We start from the raw sequence: 11,861 nt of genomic DNA on the forward strand, positions 1-11,861 counted from the left end.
AAAGTTATTTCTGGCTTCGTTTATGCGGCAGCAGCAGCTCAGCAATGCAAACGGTGGCTGGCTTTCCGTCGGGGTCCTCTTTGGGGTCACTGGTTTTAGCTCTTGCCCCAACCTCACAGTATCTGGGTGTCTTCTGCACAAAGGCAGGAGAGGAAGGTCACAGCCTGTCTCGCATTGCCTCCCCGCGAGGGTCAAAACCGCTCACAGGAGGTGGGGGGGAAGAGGATTTTTGTATTTGGGGAGGGATATAAAGCAGGCAGCAAGAGCAGGCCGTTGCTCTGTGCTGTAGGGAAGGTGCAGCTGCTCAGCTGCAGGGGGCCGGGGGCAGGCAGCCTGGCACACCTCTGCTGCGGGCGCTGCCTGCGGCACCAGCCGCCTGCTGGAGCGGGGCTGCCAGCACGAGCCCCGTGGAAAGCTGCCGGTCTCTGCCTTAACCCCGCTCCCGGTGTTTCCGGATGGATGCACGGTCTGAGCAGCAGGGCCGGGAGAAAGGCCGACAGGATTGGAAGTGAGGGGCAGCTGGTGGGGTGCAGGCTTCCAGCCCCTGGTCTGGAGGATTGGGGGGTTTCTCCTCCACCTGAGTGGGACAGAACAGAAACAGGCTGAAAGATTTGGCCCCGTCATCAGACATCTCCCACCCGCTCCAAGGCAGAGCCATCCTCCCGCCTCCCTGCTCCCTTCCTCCCGCTCCCTCCAGGCACGCACAGCGTCCGAAATAGCCGGGGCCCTGCATGTCCCCAGCGCCCGGCTCAAAATATCTCAAGTGGGCTGGCGGCAGGCGCCGAGGGAGCGGCGGAAGCCGCCGGACACCGAGGCTCTCCGCTGAGGCGGCCCTCGCCACATCCTCCCCACGCTCCGGGGGAGAGCCCTGCGCCCCAAAAGCCCCGGCCGGGGCCCGGCAGGAGCGGGGAGGTGAGGGCAGCCGCAGCCTGCGCCGGGGAACGCGGTGCTGCGGGGCCAGCTCTGGGCACGGCGCTGCCGGTGCCGCCCTGCCCCTGCCACCGCACCTCCGAGCACTGCCGCGACCGGCACCGCCCCGGGAGCAGCCACCCCGCCGCGGGCAGGGCTGCTGCAGCGCCCGACGGCCATGGAGGCTCTCGCCCCGCGGCCCAGCAACGGCAGCGGGGCCCTGTGCCCTGTGGACACCGCCTTCGCCCAGCGCTTCTTGCCCGCCGTCTACCTGGCGGTGATCCCCCTGGGGCTGGCGGGGAATGGGCTGGGGCTGTGGCACCTCTGCACCGGGCCCCGGCAGGGTGCCCGCCATCCCCTCGGCCTGCTGGTGGGCAACCTGGGCCTGGCCGACCTGCTGTACGTCAGCACGCTGCCCTTCCTCGTCAGCTACTACCTGCGGGGCAGAGTGTGGCTCTTCGGGCAGGGCTGGTGCCGGATCACCCGGGGCCTCTTCCACCTCAACCTCTACACCAGCATCGGCTTCCTCACCTGCATCAGCGTCCACCGCTACCTGGGCATCGTGCACCCGCTGAAGGCGCGGGGCAGGTGCCAGGAGGCAACCTCTTCTGTATGGCTCAGCGCGATGGTCTGGGTGTGGGTCATGGCGCAGGTAGCTCCCGATTTCACCTTCAACAAGATGGACGACACGGGGACGCGGTGCCACGACACGACAGGGCACGAGAACCTGGGCGTTTACTTGCCGTACACCGCCGCCGTCACCGTGACTGGGTTCGTCATCCCATTCCTCATCATCATCGGATGCTACTGCCACGTGGTGGTGGTGCTCTGCAGGAACGATACCGTGGACCTCAGCCTCAGGAGAAGAAGCATCAGACTGGTGATTCTCGTGATGGTCCTCTTCTCCATCTGCTTCCTCCCCTACCACATCTTCAGAAACCTCAACTTGTTGTCTCGAGGCTGGCAGCTGCAAGGGTCCTGCACACAGGCTTTAAAGAACATCTATGTTTCCTACCAGGTGACCCGGGGCCTGGCCAGCTTCAACAGCGCCCTCAACCCCCTGCTCTATGTGATGACCAGCGAAGACTGCATGTCACGTATGAGGACCATCCGCCAAAGAGCCAGCCAGTCCCTGGGGTCCACCTTCGGGAGGAAAACCTCTTGCCAGACGGATGAGAAGAAGATGAGCATCATTCTTTGTGAGGAGGAGGCTTCTGATGAGCTCTGAGGTACCCAACACCCCCTCCAAAGGATGCACTTCAGTTTGCGCTTGGCCCCCTCTCGGGAGCAGCCCCCCCACCTTGATGCCTGTTTTGCAGAGAGATGGTGGCTGCAGCATCACTGGCTCTAATCTCACAGAAGGGACAGACAGGACTGCTGGCGTCAGAGCGCAAACTGGGACCAGGTTTTAGATCAAAGCTACTCAACCTAACCATTTTGCCTACAGTACGCCTGGAGATGGAAAGAGATAAACATTGCGTTTGCTCCAGACCTGATATCTCAGCCCAGCCTCCAGTGCAGTGCTCAGAGCTGGGTAACATCCCCTGGATCCCCGGCCGCTCATCGAGCTCCTCAGTGAGTGAGGGATGGGGGTGAACGATGCCTTGTCCCCCCCCCTGCATCCCCTCTCCCCCACTGGGCATGGGTTTGAGACAGGATTCCCTCCTTCACCCAAGGAGAGGGCACTGTTAATTAACTCCCTGCATTGCAGGACAGCTGAGAGGGTGAATATTTGCAGGGGGGAAGTGCTTTGGAAATGGAAATATTCATAAAAATATCAGGTTCTAAATATATGACTAAGCTGTGCCAGTTCCTGGGTTAGTTGTTCCTGGGTGACTGATCTGTGTTATCTTCTACTGCCCACCTCCTTCAGAGAAGAAAAAAGAATTTTAGCATTACTCACTCTTTTCTGGAAAAGCATATAGCAGACAACAACAAATTGGCATTTTAAAGTTTCTGGAGGCTGTTGGTTGGGTTTGGGTTTTTTTGCAAGGCGAATGACTGCAGCAGGCAAATCCCAGGAGAGTGTTGAAATCTTTGGGGGGGTGACTGCAACTTTCTCTTGCATCCAGCCTTGCGAGGGTATTAGACATGTCTATTAAAAATTAGACATGGGAAAAAAAAAAGAGGCAACGCTGGTTTGAAGGCTTGTGAAGGCAAGACTTGGTGGCGAGGGCAGTCTGTGTGTTGTCACCGGCAGGGCCATGGGGATCTCTGCTTCGAGGGGAGCAGAGGCTCCTGAGCGGCATTTTGGGTTTTGCTCTTGGTGTTCCCCACCATGAACAGTTTGAACGCTTCGGTCCTTGTGAAAGGAGCAATGTGATTTGCAACAGCAGATCTTGCAGCTTGGCCGAAGGAAGTGGATTGTGAGTTAAAATCAGCCTGTTCTGGGAAAGCGCTGGTCCACGAATGCTGCGCTCTTTGGACCGAAGCCCGATATTTATCACGGTCAGCTGCTCCTCGCACAGACCCACCTTTGCTGCTGCACAGAGGGAGCCGTGACTGGCTTTCAGACGGAGTTAATATGTCTAAAGTGCAAATAAACACCTAATGCTTTCAGTTCTGAGTCGTCTGGCTTCTTTTAAAGCTTTATAGGAACACAGGAGCCAGCTGGCCTGCGGGCTGGAGCAGGGGCCCGCCTGCTTCGGGGAGTGGTGACGAGTTTCCCAGGGCTCTGCAGACGCGGAGCTGCCGGGAGCGCTGCCTGCCTGCGCGGCGAGACTGCAGGCAGCCGGCGGAGAGCAGTGCTGGGCCAGGCATGCGCTAGGGTAGGTCCCCAGGCTCAGCACCAGGCAGGGGTCCAGCAAAGCCCTGAATCATTCAGCTCCCACCTCATCCAGAGGAAATCAAAAGACAAACCTTAAATTCGCAAAAGAGATGTTCTTCTGTCTCTGCAGTAGGGAAGATCTTTGGGACATTAGGAGCAGGTCTGGCCTCTGCTGCTTGCACACACTCACTGGATCTGGGCTTCTCCAGAGCTCTGAACTCTTCTCCTCCTTTTCTGAAAAAATACCCACGCCTCTGAAAGCTATCCAGCTCTTCCATCTTCCCACATGGATCCCATCCAAGATGCTACAGCTCCCCACAGAACTAGCCTTGGCTCCCCACAGCCCATAGGAGCTGCAGCACCCTGTCAACGCACCCACTTTGTGCATGATTGATTGAAAAAAAGAATCCCTGCATCCCCGGGGAGGGAGAGCTGCGTAGGAAGTGCCAGCAAACTCTGCTCTCACCCCCTGCATCGCTATGCCCAACTCTGTCTTCTCCAGTGCCCCCTCACGTCATTGTTAATGATGATTTAAAGATCTGTATCCCAAGGAACACCTCTGAGCCCCAGGGACAGTTGCAACCATAAATCTGCTCATTTTTCTGTGTCCTGCATCTGTCAAATCAGCAAAAGCCATTAAGGATCTGTGTGTTGGGCTGATCCTCCTGAGATCCAGGGTTTTTTTGGTATCTCATGCTTTGCACTCCCCTTGATTGTCAGACGATGCTGCTTCCCCTTGTGAATTGAAGAAATGGGCTCCTTCCCTTTATTAGCTGTATGGGTAATTAAGGGCCAACCGCTGGCACATGAGCCTGCCTGGTCGGCTTTCACAGCTGGTGATGGAGCAGCAAAGCAGCCCTCCTTCCTCCAGCCCCCGCAGTCAAGGGAGGCTCCTTCCCTCGCAAAGAGCAGCCGCAGCTCCCTGCGGGATGCTCCAGGTGCAGGGTCACTGCTGGGGACCCGCTCAAAATGCGTGGGCACTGCTGACCCCTCAAAACCTCCCCAGTGCTCTTTATCCCCCGGGGGCAGAGGGGTGGGATTGTCCCTGCAGCAACCAGCAGCTCTTGCTCTGTGCTTGTCCCCACTCATGGCATGGGGAGGCGAGGACATAGTGCGTGTTTCGGCAGCGGATGAGGGGACAGGGAAGGTGGGGAGCTGCCATATTCCCCCTCCCCCTTCTCCGAGCAGCTCTGCCAGCCGTCGGCAAGGCCATGCACACGCGTTTGCTGCTGGCAGGAGGGAGTCAGTGCCCTCAGGAGTTGCTGTGCCGTGGTTGCATCCTGAACCAGGCGTCAGCCTCGGTTCCTGCCTGGCACAAGCGCAGGGAGAAGACCTGAGCAGAAGACCTGCGGCAGCGCCTGGCTCAGCACCCACCCGCTCAGGGGCTGGCTTTGAGCGAGGTCCTTTCCCCTCTGCTGCAGAGACCTCCCAGAGCTGTCAGGTTCCTTCACACGAGCTGCATATCCTCCTGGGGTGAGGTGGCTCTGCAGGAAGAAATAAATTAATTTCACCTCTTTTGGGCTCCTGGCTTAAGATGATCTGAATGTTCCTCTTTCCCTCCCTTGGCTATCTGTTGCTGGACTTGAGGATGCCTAAAATCAGGCGAGAGGAATCCCACCTGTACCGTCTGTTTTTCCCACAGACTCTCTGGCACAGCGAAGTGGAACAATGAACTTGACTGCAAATCCAACCCGAACGCAGATTTTTAACTCTCTTACCCAGATTAGACCCAACCAACAAACCAAACATGGTGGGAACTCCCCTCCTGACATTAATGGGATTGGGATCAAGCCTGGAAATTTGGCAGCATTTCTTGCTTCATTAAATAAACCCTTCTTGGTTGAGGATTTGTTGCAAACACAGTCAAGATTTGTTGTTAAAGAGAACTTCTGAGCTGACAGCCCCGGGAAGCCGTTCCGGCATAATTAACAGGCACACGTACAGACGCACAGGTGTACAACCACTTTCTTTCCCTAAAATGAAAAACTGTTTTTCTTGGCATGCAAAACACTCTACAAGAAGAAAATATCGCTAGCAGCAGCAGCTAAATGCATAGGACTCAACTCTGTTTAATTCTTTATTTCACTTTGCACAGGTTTCTAAAAAGAGACTAAACACCTCGTGTTTCCAGGGTCCTTGTGTTTCCAGCAAAGCGAGGGGCGAGAGGCTCCCGTGTGGAAGCCGTGGGGAGCGGGAGTGAGCAGCGAGTGCCGCAGGAGCCGCAGAGACTCCGTGAGTTCAGCAAAATGCTTGCCAGGCCTTGTTTAACAGCTGCTGGCTGCAGAGGTACAAGACGTTAGCCCGCTGGCGGAGGAGGATTTGCCCCCACCGGTGAATAGGGTTCACGGCGTGTGATGCCTCTGGCTGAAATCTGGCTCTGACCGAGCTGCCCACTTCACTTCAGGGGGGCTGGCATGGCCAGTAAAGCCCTGTTTGCTAAACAAGTGTGGGTTGGCTGCCCCTTGCTGAAAACATGGGCTGATGCATTTGTGTCAGAGATTTCCACAGCCCGGGGCAGCGGGAGCTGCTGCTCAGACAAGGGCTGGGGGTGCCGGGGACATTGCTGTGGGACTGACATGGTGCACGGGGTCCTCGCTGTGCAAATAGGGCATCTGCATAAGGTGAGAGCCCCCAGGCCCAGGCGGAGGTGTGAAGACCACGTGCGAAGGCGGAGGAGAAGCAGCGTGAGCAGGAGGCTCCCGCAGGTCTCGGCTCCCTGTTATGCCAGGCACCAGGCAGCGGGACTTTGTGGTGCATCTTTTACGGCGTGGTGGGAGGCTGCAGCGCGCACATAAAAAGGCATGAGTCACTTAGGTCACTAATGAAAGGTCACAGCATCCTCAGATTCAGCGAGAGGCATTTATTTCTTCAGCAAAACAATTTCATTGCTGAAGTACCTTTGGCTACAGGGACAACAGACCTGACAGGTTATCTTATTTACCAAGGATATCGATCAGACTGGGGAAGGAATAATAGATGCAACTACTCCAGGTGACCTCGGAAAAAATGGTAAATATACCTGGGACTGGGTGCCATTGGTGAAGATTTTAATAAAAGAGAAAAATCTGAGTCTTTGTCTAAGCTATGCAGAGTGTTTTGGCATCTGGGAGACCGACAGCTTGTGAAGAAGAGCAAAACACAGAAATAGAATAACATTTAGCGTGACTGTGTGAGGCCATCAGTCTAATATTATTCCTGCAGTGCATGCAGTTATAAATAGGTGATGCCATGTAGCGTGGGACCTGGGGAGAGCGAGAGCTAAGGAATGCACTTGCAGCTCAGCGGCAGCGGCACTGCGCAGCTTGCAGCTGTAACACGCATTTGTATGTGCGTTACAGAGCGACTGCGGCTGCACCCTGCAGGCAGGGATTTGTCCTGGAGGACTTGGTGAGCCCAGGCTTAATAGAGATGTGCCATTTTTCACTCCACCCCTCTAAATATTCCCCAGCGGCAAGCCCTCTGTGCCCCTTGCCATCAGTGCTGCTCGTTGCTCAAGCAGGAGTCAGCACAGAGAGCAGGGCAGCGAGAAACCCCGGGAGCTGCTCTGGGCACCACGACCTGCGCTGCCTTCTCAGCAACCTGGGAGGAGACTATAGTTTGAATTTCACCTCCGCTCTGCCCCGACCAGGAGATGCTCAGATCGGATCCGGCTCCCCGAAGAGCCCTTCGTGCCAAGGTGCTGCCCAGCCAGCGTGAAATTCTTCTGCTTGTTTGAGCTAATGGGCAAAAAGTTTACCCTAAGGAGCATCAGAAAGGTCCCAGGCTTCTCAGTAGCACCACAGCTCCTCCTCCTCTGCTCTGCAGAGGATGTCCAAGGACAGGAGATAGATTAACTCCATCCTGGCTGCCTTTGCTCTGATGCAGAGGTGCCGGCTCTCACCAGCCCAGACCACGCTGCAGCACCGCTGTGCCTCCATTTAGGTCCCACGGCAATGGGAAGCTGCTGGCACGGAGGAGAGCTCAGGGGTAGGTTTGTTGGTGGTGATGCCAAGCGCCAGGCACTCCCACTGCATGAAGCGTTATTTGGTTGTGGAGGCAAAAATCCTCCTATAAAAGAGTGCAATGCTGGGATGACAACACAGTGCTGAGAGCCCAGAGGGGCCAGGGATGCAGAGAGCCCTTGGGATGCAGGTCATCCGGGTGCCTGGGGCTGTCCAAGACCCCAGTGGGTCTGCAATACCCAGCAGGAGATGCTGCAGCCTCCCCAGGGCTGCTGGGGGAAAGCATCTTTCTGCATTCGAAGCAGAAACAACAGTCCCATCACCATAGCCACTATCCCACTGCACTGAGCTGGGAGGTGGGGAAGAGCTCGCCAGGTTTGCCCCAGGGCCAGCTGCAGAACAGAGACACCAACGGCCCCAGGTGCACAGTGAAGGAGAGGGGCCCCGTGAGCTGAAATATTAGGGAGAAGTCTGTGTTTTAACCCAGCTGTCCACAGGGGTGAACATGAGCCATCTCTCCATGGTTGGATTTTGTGGCCACAGCTGGTGGTGGAGGAACCAATCTCTGGGTGGGTCAGTGCCTCTTCCCCCTCCTTGCCAGGTCTCCATAACTCCTCATCTCCAGATTTACTGCCAGTAGCTCCGGTTAGCCCCAATGGGAGCAAACCCAGCAGCACGGAAGGCAAGAGGAGAGTTGTTTTCCTTTCCAGTGCCGCATGGGTGAGGAGCAGAGGATGGTTCATGGGTGAACCCAAGTAGCAGACTCAGCCTGGGAGTACGGGGCAGCATCCTCTCCCAAAGGCACAGCACAGGGATGAGCGATGGACTTGCAGTCACATCAGCACCTGCAAATCCCAGGGTGGGGGACAGCTCGCAGCTCTCAATCCTCTTACATAAAGGGGATCATTCACATGCGGTTCCCAAGCAGAAACCCAAAAATGGCCATGCCCTGAGTCTGTCGCTTGGCCCTGTGTGGGGAATACCTAGATGAGCATCCTCTCCTGTCACTGCTCAGCACCTCAGCTCCCACCTCAAGAGACACTCAAACAAGGAACCTAAAAGTTAGCTAAATATTTCAGAACCCAAAGAAGCCTCTGGTTTATTTTCCCAGAGCCAGAAGCCTCTGGTTTATTTAGCTCAGGTGGTTTGCCTGCCTCCAGAAAAGCCTAGTGTTAATTTGATTCCCTATAACTGATTCATGGCAGGTCTGGCATCCTGATGCTTGGAACAGCTGTGATTCCTGTGCCGCCGTTTGCTCTGCCCCAGGGACACCACACAGCCCCTGAGCGTGGCTGGAAAGAAAGGACCAGGGCTGGAGCAGGGCACAAACAGCTGGGCCAGGACACAGGAACATCTTTGCATTTGCAATTCAGAGAGGAAGTGTCTCATCTCCCCAATTAATCCTTCCAGAGCAAAGCCTGGAGAGAAGCAGCTGAAAAATCTCTGCATACAAACAAGACTTAGTAAAATCTGCAATTTTGAAGTGGAGGAAGAAATGTGGCCCCAACACGGTGCTTTCACCGCAAGAGAAAACAAATATTTTCATTTTGTTATATTCATTCCCCACCAGGAATCTGCTGTGCTCTCCGGCATGGCGCAGCTGGGGGCATTTTCAGGGGGCAATTCACAGCTCCCTCGGCTGGGAAATCGCTTGTGGCCCCAAAGCCGGAGCCGCTTCTGGCCAGTGGAGTCTGGCAGCTGGGACCAGTCTGTGGAGCATCGCTAGCAGGGAAAGAAAAATGCATCTTGGTGGAGTCAAACACTGCATCGAAATCAGTTGCTGCCTGGCTGGGAAGCTCAGTCAGCATCTCAGCGCCGGTTCCCTGAGCTTCAGAGGCAGAACAGGAAAGGACGTCTTGAGTTTTACTAATAAATGCACTTTTCCCCAGTTGAAGTGCTGGGGCCAATTTGTTTCCTAACGGGTTATTTTTAGCATCGAAACGAGCCATTTGCTGTAAACTGTCTGCCTGGGAAGCGAAGCCCCGGGGTGGCAGACAGGGCTGCCGCAGCTCCCGCGCCATGAGGTCACTGCCCTGGCTGCCGGCACGGCCAAATCTCACCCGGAGCACGGCTCAGCTTGCCGGTGGGACGGGAGCCACCACCGTTCCTCCCTCAGGCACACCCAGGCAGGCACACGGAGCCTGGAGCCGGGGGCCGGCAGCAGCTCCCTCCTGCCGCAGCCAGCCTGCGGTGCCCTGCGGTGGGACCCGCTGCCCTGCGGCTCCCCCGTGGGAAGGAGGGTGCCATGGGACCCGGGGACCCGGTTAATGAACCGACCATGCGGGCAGACACCTTTGGTGCCGAAGCCACCCGCAGGGCTCCTGGCAGGGGCCGCGGCGCTCACCGGGTGCCACGTAGGTTACGATGTGCCACGTAGCATGCCAGAGCCCATCGCTCGCCCAGGGGTGTCCCACAGGAACCCTACAGCGGTTCAGCACCTTTCCCGTCCCCGCGGTGCAGTGCCACCATGGCAGGGGCTGTCCTGCAGGACAAGGGGAAAGCTGTCATCAGGGCACCCTCCGAAAGAGCCTCGCATATTTGCAATTCATTCCCAGACTCTTTGGCCCCCCACCCTTGACCTTCCTGGCAACCCCGCGGGCTGTGATGCAGGAAAGTCATTTATAGCATCGCGACGCTGCTGTGGTGGGAGCAGAGGCGCGCTCAGGATCAGGCCCTGCTCTCCGTTTGGCCAAGGGTTTGACGTGACCGTGTTTCTATGGTGAGTCTGTGGTCATGGCCATGGCAGCTCATCTCCAGATTAACCTTCCCGGGGAGCGGGACCCTTCTCCAGACACGTTCCCAAAGCCTCTCGCCTTCGTCACTGGGGTCCAGTGGTTCCTCGCAGGGACCAGCCCACCCTGGCACCGGCAGCAGCACTGTGGAGCCTCCCACCCCCAAGCCCCAATCCAAACTGGTTGCAGCTCTGATTTAACAGGCTCTCAGCAAATATTTCCACAAATTATTAAGCAGGGGCATTATTATTTTATCTTATTATTATATTATTAAATCCAAGATCCTCCAACCAAATAAATGAACCGACTAAAGCGGCTGAGATCAAGAACTTGCTAAAGCAGAGCAGCACCTTTCCCGTTTGGTTGCGGTCCAGGCACTTTACGGCAGGTACTTTGTGCCTGGCTGATGTTCAACTGACAGCTTTCCAAGCATATAAAAAACTTATTAGGCTGAAAATAGAGTTTGTGACCATAAACTGTCAGGAGCACTGTCAGCATTTCCAGCCCAGGTCTGCTTCGTGTACAACCGCAGGCAGATCAGGCTGCCGGGGGGAGCCGGGCTGCGGAGGATGGGGCTGGGCGGCCCCTTGCAGGACCCGTTTTGGGTAGGAAGGGTAATTGGGGAAGGCTCACTAGTGGGCTGTGGGGTGCCAGGGCATCGGAAAGAGGCACAGCCGAGATTTAGCATGGCTGGTACCAGGCAGGGTGGTTGAAAACAGTCAGATGTGGAGCTGTGTCCACCTGCCCTGGGGTTTGAAACCTGCAAGCCACATCCATGGTGACCACGCAGAAGCAATTTGCAGCCAGTTTATATCCAACAGTTCATTAATTCCCTCACTCAGCTTCCAGATTACAACGCAGAGCAAAGCGCCTGCAGCCATATGAGCTACAAAGAGTCAGGGAGGGAGACAGCAGGGAAATCCCAGAGCTGAGAGAAAGCCGTGAGGTTCCTGAGTCTCCAATAACCCGGAGCGTGGCCTGTAGGGCAGAGACAAGTCAGCTCTGGCTGGCAGGAGGATATTTTACAGGAAGATTTATGAAGTCATGGGGCAGAAGCAAACATTGCTACGTGCAGCTTGGATCCGGTCAGGCACTCTGCATCCACAGAAGAGGGCATTGCCGTGCTCCTCGCGCGGAGGGAGAGGCGGGATCGCTCCCTGCGCCTGGCTCACCGTGTCCCTGGCCTGGGACAGCCGGGCAGTGCCTGCAGTCCCACTCTCAGCTGCAGCAGGTTGTTATTCATATCTCGGTATCTAACCCCTTTTAGAAATGAACTAACGCATTGCTTTAAAAACATCCTGTGGCATTGCGAGGCTATAATCTCGGTATTAAATGGCATTAAAGCCAGAATAGCTGATGCTTTTACTAAGGTAAAAGAAAACATCTATTCAGTCTTCAAAAATAACCGAAAGAAGCAGAGCACACCAGGATGGTCCCCAAGCCCCGAGAGCTGGAGCACGTTGTGGCCACAACCCGGGGAAGTGGCTGACGCCTGCCGGAGCCCGTCCCCAG

At 56.2% G+C, this 11,861-nt stretch overlaps 1 protein-coding gene across 1 annotated transcript; it reads left to right on the forward strand.

The window, feature by feature from the left end:
* The first annotated feature begins 1,087 nt into the window (after positions 1-1,087).
* LOC142089915 (P2Y purinoceptor 1-like) lies at positions 1,088-2,137 on the forward strand. Its single transcript, XM_075167059.1, has one exon. The coding sequence runs from the start codon at positions 1,088-1,090 to the stop codon at positions 2,135-2,137; it is 1,050 nt and encodes a 349-aa protein (XP_075023160.1).
* Positions 2,138-11,861: the final 9,724 nt, after the last annotated feature.

Source organism: Calonectris borealis, chromosome 17 (genome assembly GCF_964195595.1).
Source record: "Calonectris borealis chromosome 17, bCalBor7.hap1.2, whole genome shotgun sequence".
Classification (NCBI taxonomy): domain Eukaryota; kingdom Metazoa; phylum Chordata; class Aves; order Procellariiformes; family Procellariidae; genus Calonectris; species Calonectris borealis.

Bases quoted from the DNA above. Each gene is read 5' to 3' on its own strand.
- LOC142089915 (XM_075167059.1), top strand. From the start codon at position 1,088: ATGGAGGCTCTCGCCCCGCGGCCCAGCAACGGCAGCGGGGCCCTGTGC.